The 27,020-nt window shown below is 39.5% G+C and overlaps 1 protein-coding gene across 1 annotated transcript in view; it reads left to right on the top strand.

Moving 5' to 3' along the window:
* hs6st1a (heparan sulfate 6-O-sulfotransferase 1a) overlaps nucleotides 1–27,020 on the top strand; it is a 71,669-nt gene that overhangs the window by 38,376 nt on the left and 6,273 nt on the right. The window contains exon 2 of the mRNA XM_032547497.1: nucleotides 25,386–25,608. Coding sequence (XP_032403388.1) covers nucleotides 25,386–25,608 — 223 coding nt within the window. The remainder of the gene's footprint in view (nucleotides 1–25,385; nucleotides 25,609–27,020) is intronic.

Here is a 27,020-nt window from a genome sequence, read left to right as displayed (position 1 = left end):
TTTTAAAATAACCGGTCTGCCACGACTGCAAACCAAGAGCTACTTTTGGACGCTTCTGAGCAAAGCAGAAAATCTAATTGGGAATTTGTGGCAAAACTGGAACACTGCTGCTCAGAGATGTCTCTGTCCACACTAACCGAGAGTGGAAAAGAATAGAAACAGAAAAAAATAAAGGGAAAATTTGGTACATGAATGCAAAAAGTAGGAGACATACGCCAAAGTATTAACTCAGGAGCTGTGTATAACTGCTCACCATGCTGTTTTATATTTTTATGGCCAATAAATGCACAATTTTTTTTATCTCAATATTATGCAGTACTGCTGCTGTTTGTTTTTCTTCTAATAAAATGGGTTGAGGTTTGTGGTTGCAAAGTGACAAAATGCAAAAGGGGTGTGAATACTTTTGCAGGCCACTGTGTCTGACTCACCCAGGCAATGTCTGACTCATACCGTAGTGCTATTTTCTACCATTTTCCCTCCATCCCATCACCACTGCACTTATGGCATCGCAGCTTCACTCTCCAAAGCCTTGTGAAGGTAGATGGACGACACGCTGGAGGCTCAATTAAAAAAACTCATCTCAGATTGATTAGCTTTCCCCAAGTGTGGATGTTTGGGTTGATCTTTTTTTTTTTTTTTTACTTTCCAGCATTCGATGATGTTTCTTGCTTGGGATGAACCGGTGTGGGTGGATTTACAGATAATAAGCGGTAGGAAGGTTGGGAGAAAAGAAAAAAAAGACGACGGTGAGCTTTCAGCAAGTTGACCCAGTGTGGGAGGCTCGCATGCAGCCTCTGATAAGGGCCAGACTGCAAACTGTTTCCTCCAGATTCCTATGAATGCTAATCAGGAGGAGCAGAAGACGAGATTGGCCAGTTTGTCTTCTGAGCGTCTGCCACTGCTCTCCCCGTCCATCTCCTGCTTTCCCTCTTTTCTCGTTTTCTTCTGTCTTTTTTTTTCTTTCTTTTTTCCTCCTCTCAGTCTGAGCGGAGATAGTCGTTACAAAGCTTTGGAGATTTAGCGTGAAAATGAGGAAAGGCCCTTGGCTTTTCTTTTCATTGTCGACGTGTTTCCATGTGTGTGCTGAGTGCTCTGTTGATTCACCATATGGGAAAGGTTCTCTTGCATCGTGTATTCTTGTTGCACTCGGCCCCCTGTAGATTTACCTCCAACAAACTGTCATAACCAGCTCATGCACTCTTACCGCGACCTCTGACACACAGCCTAGCCTCTTCCTCTCCCGGTTGAACCCCCTGCCACAACATCTGATCCCCGGATTTGTTTGGGATTCTCTCGGATTCACCCTCATTCCTCCCCTCCCTTTAACATGGTGCTTGTCTGTGTGTCTCCCGTGTCTGTGCACATGAATATAATTACATATCACCCTCCACCCACACAGTCTTTGATTTATTCCAAGGAGACAAAATCTTGTATTGTTTTTTTTTTTTTTTTTTTTTTTTTTTTTTTTATTGAATTTTCTCTTTTTTGACATAACAAATTTACACACAACAAACTTAACATTATAACATGTACTTATACACTCTTGCATTCACTCCCCCACTCACCCTTCAAACCTGCATTTGTTTGGTTCCAAAAATATCAAAAATCTTTTAGATTAACTTAGAGAAAAAGGAAAGAAAAATAACAGAACAATATATGTATAGAAACTGTAGACAAGACAGCCATTAATAAGTTCCACCTTCAGTCTCTATGGTCTTCATATATGGCTCCCAGAGAGTCTCAAAGTCCCGTTGTTTACCCTTGGCGATGTATGTTAGCTTTTCCAGTCCGAGCGAATTTGCAATTTCCTTCTTCCAGAGTCCCAAGGAGGGTGCATCCATGCCTCTCCAGCATAATGCTATAGATCTTCTGGCTTGAAGAAGTCCATAGTCTATCAATTTAGTTTTCCTCTGTGATTGTTTAAATTCCACTGGGTATATTCCTAGCACACAGATTTTAACCTCTAATGGGACTTTTACCTTAAACAATTCCGATAGACACCCAATAACATCCCTCCAAAACTTCTGAATTTTAAGACATTCCCACAAACAATGGAGAAGAGTTCCTTTTTCAGACAAACATTTAGTGCAAGTATCTGGAATATCACTGGACATATGATGAAGCTTAACTGGTGTTATATAGGTTCTCATAAGCCATTTATATTGCAAAAGTTTAAATCGTGTGTTTATCGTTTGTTTTTGTGCTTTTAAACAGGCCTGATTCCAGTCTTCCTCATCTATATCTTCGAAAGTATCTCTTCTCCAAGCGTCCAACTTATCTATTGCTGAGTCCCTAGAGGAAAGCATTAACAAATTATAGAACACAGAGAGAAAACCTTTCCCTTTTGAGTCTCCAACACACACCTCTTCTATTTTTGTTAAGGGTGGAATGTCAACTATTTGTTTCAGTTTTGATGACATAAAGTTTTTCAATTGCAAGTATTTAAAGAAATGTTTTGGGGGTATTAAATATTTCTTACATAGCTGATCAAAAGTAAGTAACTTGCCATCAACATACAGATCTTTAATTTTCTGAATGCCTTTGGTTTTCCATAGTTTAAATCCTCCATCATTTTTTCCTGGGATGAACCTTTCATTACCCCAGATTGGGGTAAATTGTGATAGCTCTGGACGCTCACCTACATGTTTGTGTGCTGCATACCAGTTTGTAATCGTATTTTTTAAAAAGGGGTTTTTTGTGGTCTTTTTTAATGTCTTTAGTTCCGAAGAATATAGAAAGGTATTTAAGGGGAAATCTGGAACAGATTGCTGTTCAATATCTACCCAGGCTGGAGGTGTCGTCGGACAAAAGTAATGGGTAGTTGATGTTAGCTGGGCGGCCATATAATACCATCTGAGATTAGGGACTTGAAGTCCACCTCTTTCATAGGGCAGATAGAGTAGTTTTAAGCGGAGTCTTGCTTTTCTATTACTCCAAATAAATTGATTAAATAGTTTGTCCAGACTGTCATAAAATGAATCTGACAGCGGTAATGGAAGTGTTTGAAAATAATACAAAAATTTGGGCAAGATTGTCATTTTTAATAAATTTATTCGGCCTATCATAGATATAGGCAGGTTTGACCATCTATTTAGCATTTCTGTGACTTTTTCCACAAGGGGATTATAATTTGTTGTGCTTATTTCATTAAGAGATGGGGTGACCTTAATGCCCAAGTATGTAAAACCTTTTGTTGTTGTTTTAAATGGGGTAGTCACAATAGGACTTCTCCTTTCTTCTTCATTAAGAAACATTAACTCTGATTTAGAATTATTAATTGTATATCCTGAAAATTCACCGAATTCTTTTATTAGATGTAATAATTTAGGAATACTGATCTTCAGATTACTCATAAAAAATATGATATCATCCGCAAACAGGGAAATGAGATGATCTCTTCCTCCAATTCTAATACCAGATATTCCTGTATTTGCTCTAACAGCCATTGCCAGAGGTTCTATTGCCAATACAAAAAGTAGTGGTGACAGGGGGCAACCCTGTCTAGTTGACCGTTGTAAGTTAAAAGGTTTTGACATGTTATTATTAGTTAAAACTTGTGCTTGGGGATCGGTATATAATAGTCGTATCCATTTTAGAAAGGTTTCACCAAATCCATATTTGGGGAGCACTTCAAACAGATAATCCCACTCTATTCTATCAAAAGCTTGACGTGCGTCTAATGATAACATTGCTGTGTCCTTACAATTGTGTTTTTCATGCAGTACATTAAGAACCCGTCTTATATTATGGTAGCCTTGTCTTGCTTTAATAAATCCTTGTTGATCATCTATTATTAAAGTGGGCAGGTACTTATCTAATCTCCTCGAGAGGGCTTTACACAAAATCTTTGTATCACATCCCATAAGACTGATTCCTCTATAAGAGGAGCATTCAGTGGAGGGTTTGTTTGGTTTTAGCAAGAGAGTTATTGTAGCTAACCTCAGTGAGTCTGGGAGTATTCCAGCTTCATATGATTCCTCATACATGTTGAGAAGTGGTAGGATTAATTTATTTTTAAATATTTTATAAAATTCTATTGGAAGTCCATCAGGACCTGGGGTTTTACCACTGTTCATGCTGTCTATTGCTTCAGATAGATCTTCTATTGTTAAAGGACTATCGAGAGTTGTTTTCTCCTCCTCTAAAAGGGTTTTGAATTTTAATTGATTAAGAAACGCAGCTTGTGTGTCTTTGTTTCCAGAATATTCAGACTTATACAAGTTTTTGTAAAATTCTCTAAAATTTTCATTTATTTCTGAAGGGTCTGTGGTTAAAATGTCCGATTTGGATTTTATGCTGTTAATAGTTCTTTCCGCTTGCATCTGCTTTATCCTCCAAGCCAATAATTTACCAGCCTTTTCTCCTTGATCATAAAATGCTTGCTTAGTCCACATTAAGTTTTTTGCCACTTTCTCTGTTGTTAATTTATCATATCTGGTTCTTAAAACATTCAATTTGTGCAATTTTGTCTGATCATTGCTCTGATAAACTTCTGCTTCGCTGGATTTAATTTGTCCCTCTAATAATTTTAATTCTTGGTTATATTGTTTATTTTTATTACTGCTATAACTGATAATTTCTCCTCTAATATAAGCTTTAAAAGCTTCCCATCTAATACTAGCTGTTGTTTCATCTTTATTCATTTCAAAATACTGATCAATGCAAGTTTCTATAAATGTAACAAATTTTGGGTCTTTTAGCAAAAGTGTCTGCATCCTCCATCGTTTCATCCCCAGGTCAATCTTATTTATTTTAATTTCCAAGGACACTGCAGCATGATCACTAATTACAATACTATTGTACCAGCAGTTCTCCACGTGAGGCAATAACTCCACGGAGATAAGAAAATAATCAATACGTGAATGGGATTGGTGTGAGCTTGAATAACATGAAAATTCCTTATTAGTTGGGTTCCTTGTTCTCCATACTTCATTTATTCTTAAATCTTTTATATAATTAAGGAGTATTTTCCTGGTTTGTGAATGACTGGTATCAATTTGAGTAGATTTATCCAGGCTTGGGTTAAGGGTACAATTAAAGTCCCCTCCTATAATATAAAATCCCTCCAAGGTTGACAAGGTTAAGAATAAATTTTCATAAAAGGATGGGTTATCATTATTTGGTCCATAAATATTTATCAAATTTAGTTTTAATGTTGAAATATGACCCTGCACAATAATATATCTCCCATATGGGTCTTTAATTGTCCTTATAATTCGAAATGTTATTGACTTATGTATAAGAATAATAACTCCTCTGGCATGACTGGTAAAGGAAGAGTGATATACCTGACCCTGCCATCTTTTAATTATCCAATGCATTTCTGATTCAATCAAATGAGATTCTTGTAAAAAAATTATTTTAGATTTCAAATATTTTAGTCGGTCTAATACTTGTTTCAATTTATTTAGTTTTCGTATTCCTCTGACATTCCAGCTTGTAATTTTGATATTCAAACCATTTCCTTTGGTTGTTTTTTCCATATCAGGTTAATTTACTGTTATACTAAAATAAAGTAGGCAAAAATAGTGCAGAAAATGCAGGTTTGCACATACATTCACACATTCAACCATACAAGACACAGAACTAGTCATGAACAATCCCCAAAAGAACTTTTGCATTTCTTTATCTGAAATGCCTCCCCCTCCCCTTGAACCCAGTTTCTGGAGGACGTTGATCCACATTACTGAGGAGCAACTAGTCAACATGACCTCACCAAAGCTCTCCACAGCAGACGATGTCCAACTATAAAATAATACCATTAACCCTTGATAGAACGGTAATAACTTGCTTAATGCTTAACTTTTAACATTAATGCCAAAACAGTTCAAATTAGACTTCTAACATGTGAGCGCATAAGAGCAGCCGGTTATGTTTATATGAACTTCCCATTAACTTAGTACGGATCCTGATTATGATCCGGTTGTTGAGGCACAGCCACATAAAATGTCTTATCAGTTTACCTGTTTCTTAACCATGACTCACTGATCAGAGGCTTCCGCTGTGTTTATTTTGGAAGAGTCTTGTAAAATGTTTCAGCTTCTTGAGGTGTTGAGAAGAGATGGATCTTTCCACCGTGGAGAACTCGAAGTTTGCAGGGGTTGTGTTGGAATCCGCGGAACGCACCGATGTCGACAAACAGCTTCACCGCCGGGTGGAACCCGCGTCTGATCCGTACGGTCTCCGCCGATAGATCCTGTGCAAACGTGATTTTGGCCCCATCTTGCATAATATCTCTTTTCCTTGCCTCTCGGTACACAAATTCCTTCTCCGGGAACTTTAAGAAGCGAATCAGAACCGCTCTGCCCTGGTTTGGTTTCCCGGAGGCTGGTGTGCGGTGAACCCGTTCCAGTGTGAATGACTTGTCCGGTGCGAGTTCCAGCCACTTCGGTAGCATGTTGCTAATAAAGTCGAAAAGCGACTGTCTTCCTTCTGCTCCTTCTCGAATGCCAAAGACACGCAGGTTCTTTCGCCTTCCTCGGTTCTCCAAGTCATCTGTTTTGGCCTCAAGGAGCAGGATTCGTTTCATAGCTGAAGTCAACGATGTTTCTGCTTTTTCAAGCGAGCCTTCTACTTCGGCAATGCGGGCCTCGGCCTCCTCCATATGAGCCGCCTGGTTTAATAGGTCCTGTTTAACCTCAGACACTTTAGCCTCCAGTGCAGTCATAGCGCTCGCCATTCCAGTCAGTCTTTCATCTATACTGTCCAGCTTAACTCCAAAGTCCGACCGGAGCGACTTTAGCTCCTCCAATACTTCAGCTATGCTAGCCATATTAGCTTCTTCACCGCACGTTGTACTCGGTGCTGTTTTTGAGGTTGTCTTGCGTCTTTTTGAGAAAATTTCGCACTGTTTCACAGACGAAGCTTTAGACATATCAGTGTCGTATCTTTTGAGCCTTCTTTACTGCTTTTGCAAGGGTTTTAAGAGAAAATTCGGAACACCGTCCTTGGAGCTGTTCACTGTGCTGCCATCTCGATCTCGGTAATCTTGTATTGTTAGTTTTTACAGAGGGTTGGATGTGTTGCCACACATTCGCATACACTGATACTACCATTACTCCCCTGGAGGCATTTCATTGACAAATATCCAGTCGGAAGCGCAGAACTCAACCGTTCTATTCGAATGCCGAGATGCAGCCTGCAGACTGGGATGATGCGAGTGGAAAACCAAAGCCACGGTTCACAGCCGTGTTTTTCAGTTCAGGATGGACTCAAACTAAACTTCAGTGAACAATATTTAGTTTTTAAAATGTTATATTTTCCAGCATTTTTGCTCTCTAACGGCATTTAAACAACATGGATAAATTTTTTAATGCCTTTTCTGGGCTATTATGCCTCGCAAAAGTATTATTACATTCAGAGCTTTTTCACATTTTGCTGCTTTACAACATATAAATGTCTTGGTAGTTTTGTATTTGTGCTGCACTCTGTTTTCGGAAGATGAGTGTATTAGTGTTGTGTGAGATGTTCAATGTCCTGTGATTCATGTGTTTTACCACCTGAACAGGCTTAAATTTTCTCCAGAACTTTCTTCTTGCTTTTCTTCTTGGTCTCCATGATGCTGTGTGTTCATCTGTGTTTTCTGACAAATTTCTGAGACCGTCACAGAAATATACTGACAGAAAATTACACCAAGTATGTGGCTTCTGGATGTGTTGTTTTCAGTGCTTTTTATTTAAGGGTGTCAGTGTGGGGGGTATGCCATACTTGAGATTTTTATATCTAAAAAAACGTATTCCCCTTCAGTTATGCATTACTTTGTGTTTGTCTGTCAAACCAAATCGTAATAAATGCATGGAAATTAATGGTATGATGTGACTTGGGTCAGACTTTATAAAGGGCTTTCATGGGCAGTAGCCAAGACCCCAAAGATTTAAGATATCTTTGTAATGAAGTCATGTTTTACAAACATTGTTCCTTATATAAAACTCAAGCCCATACAAAGTGTGGAGTTTTACTATTGTTACATTTCTATTACAATACTCAAATATTTGAAAATCCTTAAGTTATACTACATATTTTTGGGTCTAAGATGGAGCCATCTCACATGGGATGTTTTAACCATCTTCTGATGTATAGTAAGTATTAATGTACTGTAATTTGCATGAGTAAAATCCTTTTTTTTTTTTGAAAGGGCACCAAAACTGGTTATAGCCCAGGGGCCCTTAAACTTCTAAATACAACCCTGAATTTGGCATTTTAAAAAGCTAAAAGCGCATGTTGCATTCTCTGTATTTGTATCCGATTTGGCTGCTCTGTCTTGAAGGAATGTTTTCTTTGACCCTTGCACTGCATTTATTTTTAAATGGTTGGGAAACTCATATTTTCCTGGTGATTTTCCATGTTATTTGCTGTCCATTGCAAAAACTAAACAACCCAAAAAATAACTGAAAGAAACCTCACAGCTCGATCTTCACTTTTCTCAGAATAAACTCTTTGGTTGGATTTCTAATAGCTGGTGACAACATAAATAGTTACTGAGGCTTAAACGCATACTCTTTATGAAGCAGTGCCTCCTATTAGATGTCAGGCTGTTGATGTTGGTAAGTTTTATCCTGCTTGGTTGACTAGAAGTGCTGCCAGACCGACAGCTGCTCCGACTTCGCATTCCCTCCACGTCTTTTTCTGAGATTGGAAACTCAGGGGAGCATCTGCCGGGGGACGAACGCACGCCCGCACGCACACATGGTAAAAACACATGTGCTCTAATCACACACGCAGCAACTTTAAATCACATACGCAGGGTGGGAGCGAAGAGCTGGAGAGGCTAGATGTCAGGGGGCCTTATAATAGAAGGATGCTCTCTTAAGCCGCTTCCCATCAGAGTCCAGAAAATCAAACTGTCATATCAATGAGCAGCTCAGCATCCCTCGAAAATCCCCCCCACCCCCCTAATCTCATCGACCTTGTCTTCCTCACTTTTCTTCTTCGGATTCCCTCCTATCCCTCTGCAGCCTTTTCCCATGCCACTCTCGGAAAGCAGGTTTGGAGCTTTGGAGGCGGCCGTGGCAAGCTTTTCAATTACTCCCGGTGTCATTTGCAATCGCTTAAAACCGAGCTCATAGGAGAACCTGAACAAGCGGTGCATTGCTGCAGCCCTGCTAAATGGAGATCTAATTCAATTTTGTCGCTGACCAAACGCTGCCGTCTTTTGCTGAAAGCTTGCTCACATCAAATTCAAACACTTTTAAAAAAATCTGTTTCCTCCATAAGGCTTTTTCTTTTTCTTTCCTTTTCTAAGTTCCCTGAAGATTAACATCGTCCAGGTCTGTCCTCAGCCCTCAAATTTGGATTTTGTGCAGAATTAACAGCCTTCTTGATTCATCATATGTAGCCAACAGATGGTGCGTGGCTCCTCTCTTTCCTCTTTTATTTTTTCAGCGTCTTGTCTTTTTTTCCCCCCTCTTCACTAGTCAGTAACAATTTGCGGCTTAGTGTATGGTAGCTAGATGTTTCTCTTTTTGTTTGTTCTGCAGATGATTTCTGTAGTCTGAAATCATGTCTGTCACAGTGGCCTTAATCTTGTGGGTTAGCGACTGCCAGTTGATTGAGTCTGGGATTCAAGTGTAAATGTGTGATCATCAAACATGTAAGGAATAAAAGCAGCTATTAAAATCTTACAGGGGCAAAATGTCACCTGCATATTTATTTGAGTGGTTTCAGACATCAGTTGTTTTATTCATAATATTGGCAAGAGTTAAAACACGAAAAAAATAGACCTGTCAATATCATTAAATTTTCATTAATGTTGGCAGACAGTGTAGCAGTACATAAACTGAAGTGAAAAACATGCGAATATCGCTAATACTGTTTTGATTCATTTGGGAATCCCCATTAAGTCCCAATTAAATATTGTATTAAAGGTGGGTAAAATCAGTGCCATGGACTTAAGAGTTTATCCAAGACGGGATGCATTTATTCCTCCTAAATGTGCTTTAAAAAGCTACTATGATTGTCAGGCAATAGCTCCCTTAAATAAACATAGCTTTATTATTCATCCCTAAAAATAATAAACTTATGTCTCGGTCCAGCTGGCATTGTTTTAAGGCAGAGGTGCTAGGCTAATGTTGGTGCGTTTGCTCTCTGTTTTGATAGGACTTGTTGATGGTTTAGCTTGTAGCTTATATCAGTGCAATTAGAATTATTCATACAACATGAGGACAAAATCAATGCTAAATGTTTGCATAAAATAGTCCTGAATCGAAAAATAGCATCAGCTAGAGCTGCAGAATATATTGTATCATAATAACGATTGGAATATTTGTGTGTGAAATGTATCGATACCAGTAAACTGCTCGGATGCAATATTTAGCAATATTTTATAGTTGCGTTGTTAGGCATTCAATCGCTGAATATTTGGTTAGTTTGATGGACTCAGTAGCATATCTTTATAAGCGTTGACTGAGATGCCAGCACTTATAGAGAGGGGTGGGAGAAATGATATAATAGTAAAAAAAGATAAACAAATTGTCTTCCCAACTTTAAGTAATGTTATTGTATATTTTCCTGATATTGCTCAGCCCTATCATTTAAATTCAGATAAGTTGGACCATGTCTGGTGACACTAAAAAGTATAAAAAGATGCATTCAGTCTTTTCGGCTGTAAATCTGTTGTTGCATACTAATGCAATATTAAAAATGTAGAAAGTCTGGTGTGGTTTTACAAATTAAAAAGCTAATGATTGAACTTTACTTGGTATTTCTGAGCTATTTTATTTCTCCGTTAAGCCCACTTAACTGTAACTTTCCGTTTACCGGATGTAAGCGATATTGACATTAGGCCCCGACTTTAAGAAAGAACAATTATTACTTTAAATGTCAGACTATTCCTTTGAGACTGGCTTGAGTGTCCCTGAACACATTTGAAAGGAGGACAGAAGGGGGATTGAAGGAAGGATGCCACAGCCTCGCAGCTCATTTGAGGCAAATCTGAAGCTGTGAGCTTGTGTTACACTGCTAGACAATGGGCTTCTTTTACCCTGTACCCACACACAGGGTCTCACAGAGACACACTCATGTACACACTCCGAACACAGAGACATTCTGTCTTGAAAACTGTTGTTGTTCCTGTTGCACAATATTTGGCTCCTATAATTTCATTATGGGTGCTCCTTCTTTCTCCCCTGCTTCTCCGGCCATCTCTGGTTTTCATTTTCCTAGCCGCTTGTTTTCTTCTGTCTGATTAGAGGCTCTTTGTGTGCTTGTGTAAACTTTCCTTGCCACATGTATCTTCCCTGTATTCTGTGGTGTTTATGATGACAAACGCTAAATTTAGCTGTCAAATCCTTGTGACGCACCTCAGAAGCCATGGCTGCATAATCAAAGGTCTGTCTCAGTAAAGGTATTAAAACACAAAGGAAATCTACCAGTCAGTATCTTTTAGAGCTCACATTTAGATTTATGTTTCAGATTGTGCGTTTAAGCCCTACACAAACCAAAGAATGAAAAGGAGGGATGTTCCAATCAAGATTCATTGTATATCTGATGCTAATCAGATTTATTGAACAAGGCATTTGCCAGTGGTGGAAAAGGAAACCACGCAATACCTTCCTCCTTCGCGAAATGTAAATGAAAATGGAGTAGCATCAGATTTTAGCTTTGTAGGATTACTCCATGGGCCGTGGCGAAATACCATGAGCCATTTCTACCTCTAGCGCTAGACAATCGCATTTGATTTGGCTGTATTGGCTCAGAATGCAGTGCGCCAATGGCCGCTTCCTGCTTTTGAAGCGGTCTTCGGTCCACTTGGCATTCACATATCCATCCCAACTGGACCAGAGTTCACTTTTTTGGTCAGTATGAGAGTTTGACTGCATGCACGCCTCCCCAAACAAACTTTAGGCAAACGAACTAGAGTACAAATAAAGTGGACTGAATTCACCCCAAGTATACTTGAATTTTGAATTTCTCTGTAGAGCATTGTGAAAATGATGCTTCTACTAGGTGTTTAGTCATAATATAACAATAATGCAAAGCATTACCTTGAGCCAGGGAATATAGCTGTTTGTTTCTATAAATGTATCTGAATAGAATCAAACATGCTAATGTTAGCATGTTCACTCACCATTTTGATTTGACATGTTGATAATTCGTCTCCAGTTAATTGTGCAGGGACTTAACTTGCATATTGACTTGCTTTATAAATTTAGCTGTTTGTTTAGATTGTTGAAAGTCCTAATGGCTCTTGTTTCAACGGTGTTGGCTGTTCCTGCACAAAAGTGCTTTCTGTAGGTCACTAGGTTTCATGACAACATCACACAGGAAACTGCAGCAGCCAATATGGTCACATTTTACAGAGTGAAAAAAGCATTTGGCTTGTCTAGGAGGGGGGAGGAACAAGGAGTGTCATTATTACTTTTTAATTCCCTGGAATTTTCTTCCATTTTCCTCTTCGTGTTGCTCATGCTATTCCGTCCCTCCAGGGTGTGCTCATTAGCCCCTTGGCCCTCTCTAAACAGGTGGGGCATGTTTGGCACGGCCCTCCGACATGCAGTCTGACTTAATTGGGCTTGGAGAAGCCCTTATATACACACACAAGCACACGCAAACCTCATGCAAACCCCTCCCATCTCACTTTTTTCCCTCTATTTCTAAAGAGCCAATTGTCACTATCCAGCTCCCTGGGGTTGAAGTTGTCACTCCTGAACCGGACAACAACAATCCAGCCTGCAGCCCTTCTCCCCATCCTGGATGCCTCACTGACTGACTGGGCTTCTTCCCCCACTTCTGTGTCTAACGATAATAACAACCACTCTCCATACAAGCTCTATTCATATGCAGACATACCCCTCAAATGTCAACGGGCTGTTCTAACCGTCAGCTCTCCCATCCCCACATTGTTTTCCCTGCCTCTCCAACATCTCTCTGCTACTGTTCTGTTTTACCTTGCCACCTCTGGGCCTTTTTCCAGTTAAATTCATTCTTTTTTTCCCCGAGTCAGAAGATATCCTGATGTGCATCTCCTGTTTTGTTTCTGCTGCGTGTGTGCATCTCTCTTGCTATGAAAAACAACCCGTATTCCAACTTATCTAGATAATTATAGCTACCATTTTCCCAGAAAACTCTTGACATTACCTTGAAAATGCATTCTCATCAAAAGGGGGAAAAAAACAACCTTCTGCTGCTGCTGTCTTTTTCCTCTCTTTGTGGCTCTCGCATGCTATCCACAACAGTTACTGGCTGAGCAAGATTTCATTATCCTGTTTATTCCTACATGCAAGTGCTTACTCTTAAGTACACATGGAAATATAGATGCAAGAGAGCATTGTGGAGGCTAACCTTGTATCTGTGTGGGTGTGTGTGTGTGGCGGAGGTTTGAACTGCCTCATCTGTCCAATTTCACACTCTGGCTTCAAGTCTTGCACTCAAACACAAAGCGAAGACACAGAAACTACCCTGTTGCCTCCTGTCTCGTACATGACGACTGATCAACGGGGGAAATAAAGGGTCCCACACACACTAATCCCAGCCACAGGGAAGGTTTTGTGAGTTTCAGCGTGTTAATGAGTGTGCTCGGCTGCTTCTGTAATAGGGCCACCTGTCTACTCATTAGCCTCGTTACCCAGCCTTTTAATTGCCCCCAAACTCCACATCGTGTCTCCTCCTTTTACTTATTTCTCACCCCTTTTCTCTTGATAGTTTCCCCTCTTCGCACTAAGCGAACTATTCGGATGTTCCCGAAAATCTGACATCGCCCCTTACGGCAAGGATTATGTCATGACATGCAGGTGTGTGTGCAAGAGGGGACTGGGTGTGTTGGTGTGCATAAAGCATACTCGCATGTCAGCGTGTTTGCAAAATGATTGCTTTGACCTCAGCTACAGGAGACAGATGAACATGATGCCGGGTGGAGGGGATTTCTGGGATATCAGGTGGATTTTGGTTCACTCAAACGACCCGCTGCTTCCTGCTTCTGGTTCTTTTCTCAGCATAATTACAAGAAGAAGCTTTGACAAATTTGTTTTGGCATACATTTTTTGTTTGCATCTCATAGCAAATACTGAGACTCTTAAAAGGTCTGCACACTGCTGATAAAATGCTAGATTTCTGAGATGTAAAGTTTATGATTTCCATTTTTTTATATAATTTGATATTTGTCCTGTAAAATCAACTGCAAAAACCAACAAATCAGTCAAAAAAATTAAAATACTTGTGATGCAATAAAAGTATTCTAAAATTTTCCCACCCACAGTGGAAGCCTGACGGACATAAGTAATAACTACTAAATGCCACATTTTCAAATAGATTTGGTATTTATTGGTCCTTTCAAGAAACCAACAGATAAAAAACATTAACAATGGCACAGATGCTGCCAGTTTTTGGTAGCAGCATCATTTACTACTTAAATAACAATATAAGTTCATAATAATGTCAAGTGACACACTGATTTACCATCCCTAATTAACACCTTGTTGAAACACCTTTGGATGAATTAAAAAAAATATACAAGATCCCATATCTTCATTGCTTCATTGATTGCATTTGCCCACTTCAAATCCATCAATCTGGAGCCTCTACAGCTTTTCTGTCCAGTGTAGTTCGAAGATCAGCTTAGGTTAATCATAAACTTTAGTCTTCCTCTCATTCATTTACAAAGATTTAAATTAACGGTGGGACTCAATTTGATCCTGGAAAATGAAATCCATCGTTATCTTTCCAGCCACACAGACCTGAAGGTTTTAGGTCAAAACTGGATGGTATATATATTTTTAATAAACTGTTCCATTTGAAAAACCACCATCAAGTTTTATTGCTGACATGACGCTTTCCTCTCTCCTGTGTTGTTTCTGAGCAAACACACCTTTTTGAAATTGTTGCCCAAAACACAATAACACATTCTCCCATGAGACTTTGCAATATCTGAGCCAGCTCTGGACATTTCCTTTGAAAGAAAATGCTTCCGTCTGAAAATCTTGCTCCTTATAGCAAACACATAAGATTGTGGTCACGTGTAGACCAAAAAAAAGGCCGTGTTGGCAGTTCATGCGGCCCCTTAAAGTGTTGATGCTCTGGCTAAATGTGAGTACCTTTAGGCCAGGATCAGTGTCCAGAAACTATTGTCCTGCGTCTTTCTTCCATCACACCCTAACCAAAAGAATGACTGGTGACAGGCCAAGGAGATCATTTAAACCATTTGAATCAGCCGTTTGATTTAGGTGTATAAGATTATGGAAACATTGGTGACTTTCAAGGGCTTGAAGTTGCTTTTCGCACTTCACAATGCAAATCAGCAGGCTGCAGTGTGAATATAGGTTAAATATTAAAATACGCACTAATGCAGAAGGCAACTCTTGAACTAAAAGGTGTTGGGACCTTTATTATTAAAGAAAACTTTGGATGACAAAAAAGATCTCATAAATAGTGCAGAGCTTTGTTTCCAACCTGGTTGCACATATTCAAGTTGTAAAGAAAGTTAAGATTAGGTTTTTATTTACACTTTTGACAGTTTGTATCTCATTAACCCAGCAGCACACAGTGATGTAGACTATCCTTTTGTGAATTTGTCCTCTAGGGTTTCAGTGCATACAATAGAGAGAAATATTAATCAATGTTCTTCGGTGGCAGAGAAGGATCAGATGTGTTTTCTTCTACCTCTAGTTGGAGCCACGCAGTATGCAGTTTGTACTGTTTCGAAATATTTTTAGTTTTACAGTGCCTGCACGTGGAACGGCTCTTATTTGAGTCATGTTTTTCCTTCTTAGGGCGCAGCTGGTTTTTGTTGACACCTTTATGCACTTCCGAGTTCCTTCTGCTGCGTTCCTCAAAAACAGGTAATAAATTAATAACAAGATAAGCGAGTTTTGACAAAACACAAGGCAGATGCACAACAGTCCAGCCAAGGTACTGTTGCACGCGTTTAAGTTCAGTCTTACATGCCTGTTTTTTTTGCTTTCATTTCCAATCTCCAATACATGAGTGATTGTAAGTGAATTTGATCCATGTCCAGTTTTATCACATGGGTTTTATCAGGGATCACATTGTCTTTGCATTACAGAACCGGCTGGATAAAGTCCACAGTCTGTGTCCTCTCCCACTGGTGTGTACATTTGTATTCCCGTGCACAGCTGCTCGAGGTAATGAGGAAGTTCTGGAAAACTGCTTGTCAGAGCATCCAAAATAACAATAACAATGCCTGCTTTTCTGAGACTTTGTGTACCTTTGTCATAGTGACAAAAATGAAATTAATATTTTGTAAAAAGGTTTGTGTAGTTACTCAACAGTGATTGTTGTTTTTTTTCACCGTCTTCTTACAGAATGTGGATAGAAGTCAAATATTTTGAGTAGATAGGATAAGGTTAGATATTTTTCCTTAAACATCTCATATTTTTTCCTGCTATTTCACAGGAAATGGATCAACACCACCATTATAAACGCTGCGACAAACTTCCTTACAGCTTAGAAATGGATAAAGCCAGTTGATGTATTGTCATGCCGTCACTTTTTCCAGCCCTTTCCGGGACACTCAATTTAAAACTGTAAAAACACTTCTGAATTATGATGGGTGATTACTTGTGAAATCCTCTTTCCAGCACATCCATCTTATTCCCTGCTGACCTCTCACTCTCTGTTAGACAGCTATCTGGGCTCTTGCCAGTCTAGTTACATGAGAGAACAGGCGGCCAGGCATTCCTGCTGTACATAGCTTTGCACTCAGGGGATTCCCTCCCCCTTTCGCACTCTCTTCTGGCCTCACTTTGTTTTTGCACGATCCTGAACTGTACCCCACAACAAACTGTCGGCCACGTTTCCATCCGACGTGCATTTTTCTCTCGTGTGCTGCTCTGCTCCGACTTATAATCACGCAAAGAAGGCTTTTGCGCTAAAATGCAGTGAGCCGTGTTGTTATCTTGCACTCATGGCATAAGATAAGTTTTCACACGCTCTTTTAGTTATGGTCGCTTGGCAACTCCTGCTTCCACGGCCAACTTGCATTTTTTTTTTGGTGGGAATACCTTACATGCAGAGAGGGTCACCCATGAAGACTTTGTTGGTGCCTGCAGGGGTTCTGGACATTCTCAGTCTTGGGTTGAAATTAATTACTTTTTTGTCTAAAGGGGAAGGAGTTTCATTTAGGGGCCCATAAACAAAACGCCTGAAGCTGAAAAATCTTAACCCGATAAGCCACAATTTTGTCACAGCTAAAATTGTAATTTCCTGTTCTGTTTAACCACATTAAAAAATGAAGCTAATTGTTAGAGAAGATAAAACCAGTGTTTTATTAAATATTAAGTGTCTGGTTTAAAAGTAGGCAAAACATTTTTTTTATTACATTCAAAACAAATAGTTGGCATCCGTGTTTTAAAATGTGTAAAAAGCTTCAAAATAAATTAATCGTTTATTTATTCATCTTCTATATATTTTAAAAATTTTTAAGTCAGTGTTACATTTAAAAATATAAAAAATATTAAATATTGTATAATTTTGGCAGTTAAGCTTTACTTTTTAAAATTATCTGAAAAAAAATTAAATTAGTAATCCACAATCTCAATATAACAGGAGAGAGAAACCTATTTCTCTTGGTCACTTTTCAAAATGGGAAAGACTAAAGAACAAGCCACTCAAGGAAAGCAGATGAGCGTAAATCTAAATGAAGTAGTTAGAGGTCTACATTAGGATGAGTATCTATTTTGAAACACACTAATCGGACCCATTTCTACATTTTTGGGTCTGACCTTCTGATTCAGTCAAGTCCAGTTTTTTTTCTCTAAGGAATCTAACATTTAAGAGAAACATCCTTTAATGTGTAGCAGTTTTGAAGACATTACACAAATATTCTCTAACACATCAAATTCTTGTTAAATATACCAAAAAAAAGTGCGTCAAAGTTGCACGAGAGCATATGTGTTGAAAATCCAGAAGTTTCAGTGTTTAATTTACAGATGAACATTCAGAGCGGATCAAGGGAAGATGGACGATTCCGATCTCTGGTCCAATAACGGACACATCTCTAGTTTTCTGTTCTTCTTTTGGCTTAGAGGGTATTGTCAACGCAATAAGTATTGTTTTTCAATAAGTATTATTGAAAAACTTTCAAAGTTTTTCAATTTCTAATCTAAACTATAGCAATTTGCCAGATTAATTAATCATAGTGATAATGCCAACTTTGCTGCTACATAAAGTTATGTTCTATTTAAAAGATCCCTGCAGTGGCACACATTCATGCCTGTTTTAATTAACTTTGGTTGGATGAAACAGATTGCTTAACCTTAAAGCCTTCCTGCTTTCAGCTAAAACATGAAAAATGTCCACTGCTGTCCCCATATTTAACCAGAACATCACTCTGCTTACGCCCATTTGGATCTCCCCACTTCATCCCAACATTGACTCCTCTCACTCCCAGTCCCTCTAACTCCTTGTCTGTCTTTTGCCCCCATCTGTTATAGCATGTCTTCAATGCTTTAAGTCCACATTACAAAGGCAGCCAGTCTGGATCCTGAGGCTGTTATTGATCAGCTAACAAACGGAGAGGCGATACATCTAGGTACACCTAGTTAGAGAAAACAGCTGATCTGGACGACTTGTTTCTGTCCGTCTCAGGAGATCATTGTGAGGCAGAGCTGCTCAGGATGAAATATATTCAGAGGAAAGGACACAGAAGTAGGAAGGAGGTCAGAGGGTGAGGTTTGGTGATGAGGGGTCATTTTCACAGCGATGGTGGATGTTTGTACTCTGAGCTGGTGTGTTGACGGCAAATAGAGAAAAGAGGAAGGATTTCGCTACTGTCTGCTGAGCTTCATGTTCTGACACGCTGCCCATTTTCTCCTAACATTCTGTCGCATACTTTGGATCTATCTGAGCCTCAGAAACAGGGTGGAGACACACAAGTCTTTAAACCTCAATAAGGAGACTTCACTCACAAATTGGGTTGGGGCTTGTTTACAGTCTGATTCTAATTTAACGGATTTCTCAATGGAGATGTTTGAGCAGTTTTACCACAGTGACACTGAACCCCATAATTGTGTCATTATTCTCAGTTTCCAGAGACATTTTTAGTATATTTCTGCAAAAATCATTCAACCTGTGTTCTCTGGACTTTAGTTTGTTCCACTCGTATCTCAGCACTTGCATTATTGCTCTCCAAATGTCATTGTTTCAACTTTTTGTATTCAGGTGACAAACCTGTATCTTCCTCATTGCTTTTTTTTATTTTATTTTCCTGTTTCGATTGAGTCCAGGCTCCATTTTTAGAGGCGGAAAAAGAAAAATCTATTTTGTCGAGCAGATCTGGTTTCAACAAACATCCGTGGACTATTAATAAATCATAGCCGCTCTGCACAGCGGGGTGCAGTTGGCGTCTCTGTTTTTGTGTGTCTGGGTGCTTACATGAGAATGTGTACAAGCCATAACCTTTTATTTAAGGTCTCTAATTTATTTTTATTTTTTCCTCCTGAGTTGCCTTAGGAAACATAGATTTTTCTGTCTCTAGTGTATTGCAGCTCTTAACCAGCAGCTGCGCTTCCTTTGGCTCCCTTGTTGCTTCATGTAAAGCTACACTTAGTTTAAAAATAGGGACTATTTCATGTAAAATTGACACAGTTTGAATATTTATTGAACCATGTTAGTTATGGCTCCAGACTTCTGGTTCAAATATAAGACGAAGCTTTGACGGACTGAAGAAGGTCTAACGAGAGAAGGTGAAAGATTTAAGCTGGAGGGAAGTGAGGTTAAAGAGACGTGGTAAAACTGGTGATTTGTGGCCCACAGGAAACTGGCTCATTTTCTCCAGACACTCTGGGACCACAACAGCACCAGCTGCCGTGTGTTTCCTCTTGATAACGCTCAGACGCATCACATAAACATGGTTGTGGTAAAATATGAGCTGCATTGGCATTAAAAGGCTCGTCATGGCAATTTTTGTGTTAAAGCTTTTGCCGTTTATATTTATGGTGTTTACAGGTGCTGTCTGTAACGTAGCGATGAATGGAGAGCGATTCAGTGCATGGGAAGGCTTTGTTTAATCCGCCCTCTGTGATCACAATTTTTTAAACAAAATAATAATAAAGTTTCCAGCCAAAAATGTAGCAAGAACATCCAATAAAGTCGGAATTTAATTTAGGAAAGCCGGACTTTGACAAGCAGCCACAATTTTTATTAAATGTGTCTTCCGGTGCATATGAAATTCAATGCAAATTTCAGGTATGACAAATTATCTAACAATTTCAACAGTGGCATATATAGTTCTATAAAATATCTCTTTAGAGCATGTTTCTGGTATTTAAACACAGAATGAGGAAATAAACTCTTGACTTTTGCTACTAGCTGAGTTAGCAACGAAACGTGCTAACTCTGCTACATGCCAGATCTGTCTCCAATATCTAACTAAACTAAACCTCAACCACTTTTCAAAATGGGAGTCTCACTTTTTAATGAGTAATATAAACATTAAGTTAACAATTCAAATCCTTGTTTTATCCAGTGATTAAACGGTATTCTGATTGACCTTAAAAATAAAGTTTATTTACTCCTTAAAGCTTTAATTTAGTTTGGCTATTGCAGAAGTATATTCCAAATGACAAAATGCTAATGATGAAAAGTGATTGCTGGTTGCCCTTCAAAATAAAGGCCCGATATTTCATAGTTAGATAATTGCATAAGTAGGAGGTCAACCAGTGACTGGTCAAACCTAAATCTGATGTTTATTGGGCCAGAACCAGTATTTTAAAATGCCATATGGTGTTTAAACTCCATCATTACGATTATGTTTTAAAAATAAAATCTCAGATTTTATTTGATCAAATCTGATTTTTCATTTTAATCCATTCTTTCTTGCTTTCTTGTCTTAAAAAGAAATTACAGTAGAGAGAAATTATTTTCAAAAACTGGATTTTTTTTCAATCGTCCCTAATTTGACTTGACCTGAACTCAAAGTCCAAGTAAATAGATTGGTGTAAAACACACTTGTCAAAAAAGATGGATGGCTTTGGGCTGACTGACATCACTGGGCTCTATGAAACCCAAAGAGTGCATTTGTGAGAAAAAAATTATTTTTCAAAAACAATTTGATTAATTGCTAGAAACAATTTAAGACCCAGCCCTAGGCACCACCAAAATCCTTCAGCAATTTTTATAGTTTTTATTTATTTTTGCCATTTATTAATGCTGATGATGTAAGAATCCAAGCACAGAAGCAACTAATTCTCACTTCTTTACCACACATAGAAGCGCAGCGTTGGTGAGAAAAGGAGGGCAAAAAGCCCTCAGATGAAGAAATTGAGGTGAATGCGTGGTAGTTTTTTTTTTTTTTGCTCTAAATGGCACCGTGACACACTTACACTGTTGGTGCCGAATTCATTAAAAATGATCAACAGGAAAAAGAAATAGAAAAAGTGAGACAAAAGCGAAACAGTTGTCTTCTTCTCCAGCTTGGGAATGCTCCAGACAATAGCCTCATAACACCTAAACAAAGATTTGATTTTGTTTCCTTCAAGCTCCCTCAAACAATTAGTCTGATGGGTTGAATCAATAAGCCAATGAACACACTCTTTTGATATTTGATGTGAGATTTTATGCTGCTCTGGTACTCTGCGTTTATTTAGTTTATTTATTCATTCTTTTCTTGGGAGACTTAATGAAAAATGTGCGGCACGTAAATATAGTCTGGGAGAGGGCGATGCAGGGTGCTGTGCCCCGACTGCAAATTCCCGTGCTCAGCCAGACGCTGATGTTCCTAAATGTGTACAGTGAGACTCAAAGAGCGCTGCGTATTAGCTTTGAGGTTAAATTGACAGGCGAGATCACCTGTCGTCGTGGTAAAATATCTGCTGTAACGCTCCGCCACCTTTCAAGGAGGAAATGTAGGCGTGTGTGGGGGGGGGTGTGTGTGTGTTTGAGTGATTGGGAGCAGACTTTCCTGGTGAGCGAGTGGATGTTTGTGGGTTAAAACCTCATTACAAAGGGATCTACGTCCAAGGCCAGACATTTAGATCTTTCCCAGGCGAGAAAGCCTCCACGACACCAGCTATGCAGTCTGTCTGACCCAGCAGACACGACGGGGAGGCTTGCTTGCTTACGTGTGTGTGTGTGTGTGGGTTTGCGTGCATGTTATTTATTTATTTTGTGTGGTAATATGCCTGAGCCTTCATTATAGTGAGAGCCATAACTTTGATAAATCACTTGGGCTCGGGGCCCTCACTGCTTTCACAGTATTAGAAAAAAACTAATTGAAATTCTCTTCCGCCGCCTCCTTCGTACTTTTTCTTTTTCCTGTCTTCCTCTCTGTTTTTTACCCTCTCTCTCTCTGTGTCTCTCTTGCTTTCTTCCAGTCTGTGTAGCGAGGCCCAAACAGCACCATGATTTTTTTTTTTCTCTTTTTTTGTGGAATGGGAGCCAAGAGGGGGGAAATGTCATCACTGATTTAATAGGCGTATTCTTGCTCTGAAACCCACAGCAGGCTCATGAACTGGCACACAAACACACACGGCACTCTGGGGAGTGTTAAGAATGCTGATAATGTCATCATAGGAATCTCCATAATGTACCACCGCTCTCCTCCAGGCTCCGGTTCGGCTGTCCTTTTTTTTTTTTATTAGACATGGAGAGGAAGGGGGTAGTAGGATGGGATTTTAGGTTTAGGTTGATGGGATTTGGAGTTTGGAAACTCGTGTCTATGGTCGGGGATTGAGGGTCCGTCTAGGCTGGTTGTCCGGGATCTCCCAGCTGCCACCGGATTGAAGCTTTAGTCGTTTTATTGTCCGTGATCCCCCTGCCGCTACTTCATTTGTTTCATTTGCATGGATCAAGCCTTCTCTCATGCCAAATCAGGTTGGGGTTTATTTTGCTGCCGCTCGAGCTGCCAGGAAAAGCTCTGACCAGAATCTACCCAATCTTTTTTTTGTTCCCAATACCGAGAAACGGCTACTGTTTGCGTGTCACTCTTTTTCTGCTTTTTCACATTTCATCATGTTCCAACCACAAACATCATTGCATTTTTCTATGGATTTTAAGGAAGAGACCAACACAAAGTCATGCATGTGGAGTTTCAATCCTCTTTACTCGAACACCCACATATAAAATCCAGTGCAACCAGTTGCTTGCTGGAAGTCACTTATTTAGTAAGCAGAGTTCACGTTCTGACATGTTTTTGGGTGGCTAGATCATTACATGAAGATGATCCATCTTGAAATGTATAAACCAAGCTTACCTATTTAAAACAAATAAACCAAACAAATAACTTACCTTCCTAACTAAAGATTAACAGAAGCAAACTAGGATTACAATAAAAGGCACTCCACCCTAGCAAACTCCTTAATGTGGCATTCAGCTTTACAGGTGTTCACAGGCAAAGGTGTGGCTGGTTGGGATGAGCAGAGGACCAATGACAGCCAAAAGGGAATATGTTGATATGAATAAGAATTAGCTGTGTATCTATGAATTTTCTGTTCATCCAGGAACTGCAAGAAGACAACCATTGTTAAAAGAACCTCATAAAATGTTCACTTTCAGGTGAGGCTAATCACACATCCACAATGTTATGATTGTGGATGTGTGAATATTGTAAAGCATATTCATGTTTTAGAATGACCCACTCAAAGTCTAAGCCTTAATAGCCTGTTGTAGGACTTGAAATTTTGTTTCTGATTTGGCTGAATGAACCATGAGTTATTTTCCAAACATAATGAACTCAGTTTTAGTTACCAGATATATAACCTGGTAAACACTTGCAATGATTTTCAGTCGTAAAACTTAACAAACCATGAATGATTTTCAATCTGATTCCGTAGTTATTGCATCCAGAATACGTTAAATTCTGTGGTTGTAATGCAACAAATTATGAAGACGTCTAAAGGCACTGTAGCATTGAAAGCATATAGTCTGTCTGTTTGTGTGAGGGGAGGTCTGCTTGTATAAGGCGATAGACTACATCGAGTCCTGTCAGCACAAAAAATTCCCTCTGCAAACATTCCTCTGACGTGTTGCGTGCAGGGGAGGAGGGCAGCGTCTTCCTGGCCTGCGTCCTGTGCCCAGAAAAGACACAGCCAGCAATCTCATACTCAAACATGACCAATCCACATTAAAGTCCTGTGCGTGCGTCGTTAATGAGGATGCGTTGACTGATTGGACCGCAGTAATTAGCGTGAGTGTTGGGACCTGGAAGGGTCTCCACTCAAGTGGGAGTGTCCCCCCCTCCAGAGAGATATCGAGGCCGTTCCACGCACCATTACTTCTCACACATACACCACAGAAGCGGTCCCATCCAAATCTCGGATGCCTTGTGAGTCATCTCTCTGAGGAAGATGTAATGTTTCGACGCCAGTGTGAAGCAGGAGGAAGGGTGTTGGAGACACCGAGCCTTGCTGCCTGGAGATGCGCGCTGCAGAGGGAGGTGTGCTAATGCCAGCAACTTTCTGTTTCCTGCGCGGGGTGGTTCTCGGATGCCGAGTCGATCCACTGCGATACCCATCAACTCTGTCCTCTTTCTCCTTCTCCTCCTCCGCCTCCTGCTCATTTTTACTTCCACTTCCTGTCTTCCAGACACACACTTTTTCTGCATCAGAAAGCAGTTTCTGCTAAATAAACATAACATATGAGGACCTCAGTCTCTGTGCTTGGAGTTGGGTTGGTGGAAAATGGACTTTCAATGTAAACTCTTGCAAACAGTGCCTCCACATGGCTAATGGTGGAATTACATGTGTTTTTGTAGCAGTCTTTTCTGTGATCTTTGTGGTTTTAACTTAATTTGTTGAAACTGCTTGATTCAATAAAATTAAGAAACTGATCAAATTCAGAAAGGCTTTATTGATTCCAAGGGGAAATTAAAAGTTGTTGTGACTCATATAATTAAAGAGTTATTGTAGAAGGTGATTGCTGTGGCCAGGAGGGATATCTGGTCTGTATTGCATTGAATTTGAAGAAGCCTCTGACTGAAGACACTTTAACACTTTGTTTATGAGGATGGTGAGGGTTGTTTATAAGTTTCCTGATTTTTAAGTAAAATCCTTCTTTTCTTCACTTTTCTGGTCAAGGTTAAATGTTTGTATGATCAGAATCATCTAATCCTTACAGTCAGGAAAGTCTGGAATTTAATTTAAGGTTTTACATTTTCAGACTTTTTTCTTATAACATTCTCTAAATGTTGCATCCATCTCTCCATTTCTGGGCCTGTCAGTACACCCTTGTTGTCAGTCCGTCTGTTCATTTGTTCATCTACTTATCCTTTCCTCCTGGTTCTGTTCTCCTGTAGAAATCTCACCTCATTTATAAAATGTATTGAAAACTACTAGGAACTCTGAAGATTTGAGTTTGGAAAGACTTTAAACATTTCTCATAAAAGCTGTGTAGGCACCCTGAGCTGGATGTCTTTCACATCACTTTCAATGTTTTATGAAAATGAATTCTTACCTGTGTCTTCCCCCCTCCATCTTCCCTTCCTTTTTGTCACCAAACAGGAAGTTTTACTACATCACTCTGCTGAGGGACCCCGTGTCCCGCTACCTCAGCGAGTGGAGGCACGTGCAGCGGGGAGCCACGTGGAAAACCTCCCTGCACATGTGTGACGGCCGAACCCCGACGCCCGAGGAGCTGCCTTCCTGCTACGAAGGCTCCGACTGGTCGGGGTGCACGCTGCAGCAGTTCATGGACTGTCCGTACAACCTGGCCAACAACAGACAGGTACGCAGCAATTAGCTGATGTATGATGAAACAACGCAAGAAATAAGAAAATAAAAACAACCACGGTACAGGCTAAGCTCTAGGAGGTGGGAGTTGTTACATGATTTATGACCTGCTAGCCTGCACCTGCAGCTGGTTTCACTTGAAGATGACGACACAGGAAATGAGCTTTCTCAGGAAAATTGGATTATGTGTTGAATATTCTTAAAAAAGGAAATTTGATCTTTTATTTGAGTTTTTTCTTCTCTTTCCTGAAAAAAAGACTTGTGTAATGTATAAAAAACACACTCTCACACACCTTGGCACAGTCAGACGTTTGCCCTCTGGCCATAAAAACAGCAAATTCACACCTTTTCTTTCCTCATGCCATTTCTGTCTCCCACCTCATTGTGTTTCCCAGCTTATCTCATCTGGACCTGAGGGGGGGTTTATTAAGCCTCCTGTGACTATCCACACCATACACACGACGCACCTGCAGGCTAAGGTGTACATGATGTTGTCAGCTGGACTTTTTCTCATTTTCCTGTTTTGCAATATGTACTAAATGCGCTAGATTTTGCAATGAACGCTTTCTGGGGGACTTGAATTAAAGATATTGCATAATAGTCAAGTGGGAAAAAAAGCACACATATTTTACAAGAAAAATATGAAAAGTGGGGAATATGTATTCAGACCGCCATTACTCTGACACCTAAATGAAATCCAATGTTGCCTTCAGAAGATAACCTATTATAAAACAACATGTGTGTAATTTAAATTCTAAATTCAGATGTTCGGAGAATGATTCAGAGAACAATAGTAAACAAACAGAAGCAAGACTACATAAGCTGTTCATCAGAAAACATCCACCTAAAATAACAGGCTGAGCAATGACCGTATCGATCAGGAGAGGCTCGTTGGGTCGCTGGAGGAGATGCAGAGATCCATCGCTCAGGTTGAAAAGCCTGTTTAACTTTTAGTCAAACACTGAAAAGAGAGTCGGAAGTCTTGTTTCTGTTTTGCTACGATCTATGTGGGGAACGCAGTAAATCTGAAAAAGGAGCTCCTGTAGGTGAGAACAACATTTTTACAAAATGCCCCATTGGTAGTTTTGCTAAACTTCCTAGTATAACTTCCAGTATGGCTTTTGCATTTTGTTGGCCTTTTTGGGTGGCCGTACAATTTGGCTATCATGCAAAATATTATTTGAAAAATGTCTTTAAAAAATATCATTTGTATTTTGTCCTGTCACAATAACAAATTTTGCTGGAATTTTCCCAGAAGCTGTGCTAAACTTTAATATTGTTGTTTTGAGACCATTTTCAAGTAGTATAAAGATAATGGCATAATAATGCAAGTACACCCTGTAAAGGCTCAATAAACCTAATGAACATTTAACACTGGAACAGGAAGACATTTTAAATATACAAAAT

The sequence above is a fragment of the Xiphophorus hellerii genome, chromosome 19 (genome assembly GCF_003331165.1).
Source record: "Xiphophorus hellerii strain 12219 chromosome 19, Xiphophorus_hellerii-4.1, whole genome shotgun sequence".
Classification (NCBI taxonomy): Eukaryota; Metazoa; Chordata; class Actinopteri; order Cyprinodontiformes; family Poeciliidae; genus Xiphophorus; species Xiphophorus hellerii.
This window is presented reverse-complemented; position numbering and strand designations above follow the sequence as displayed.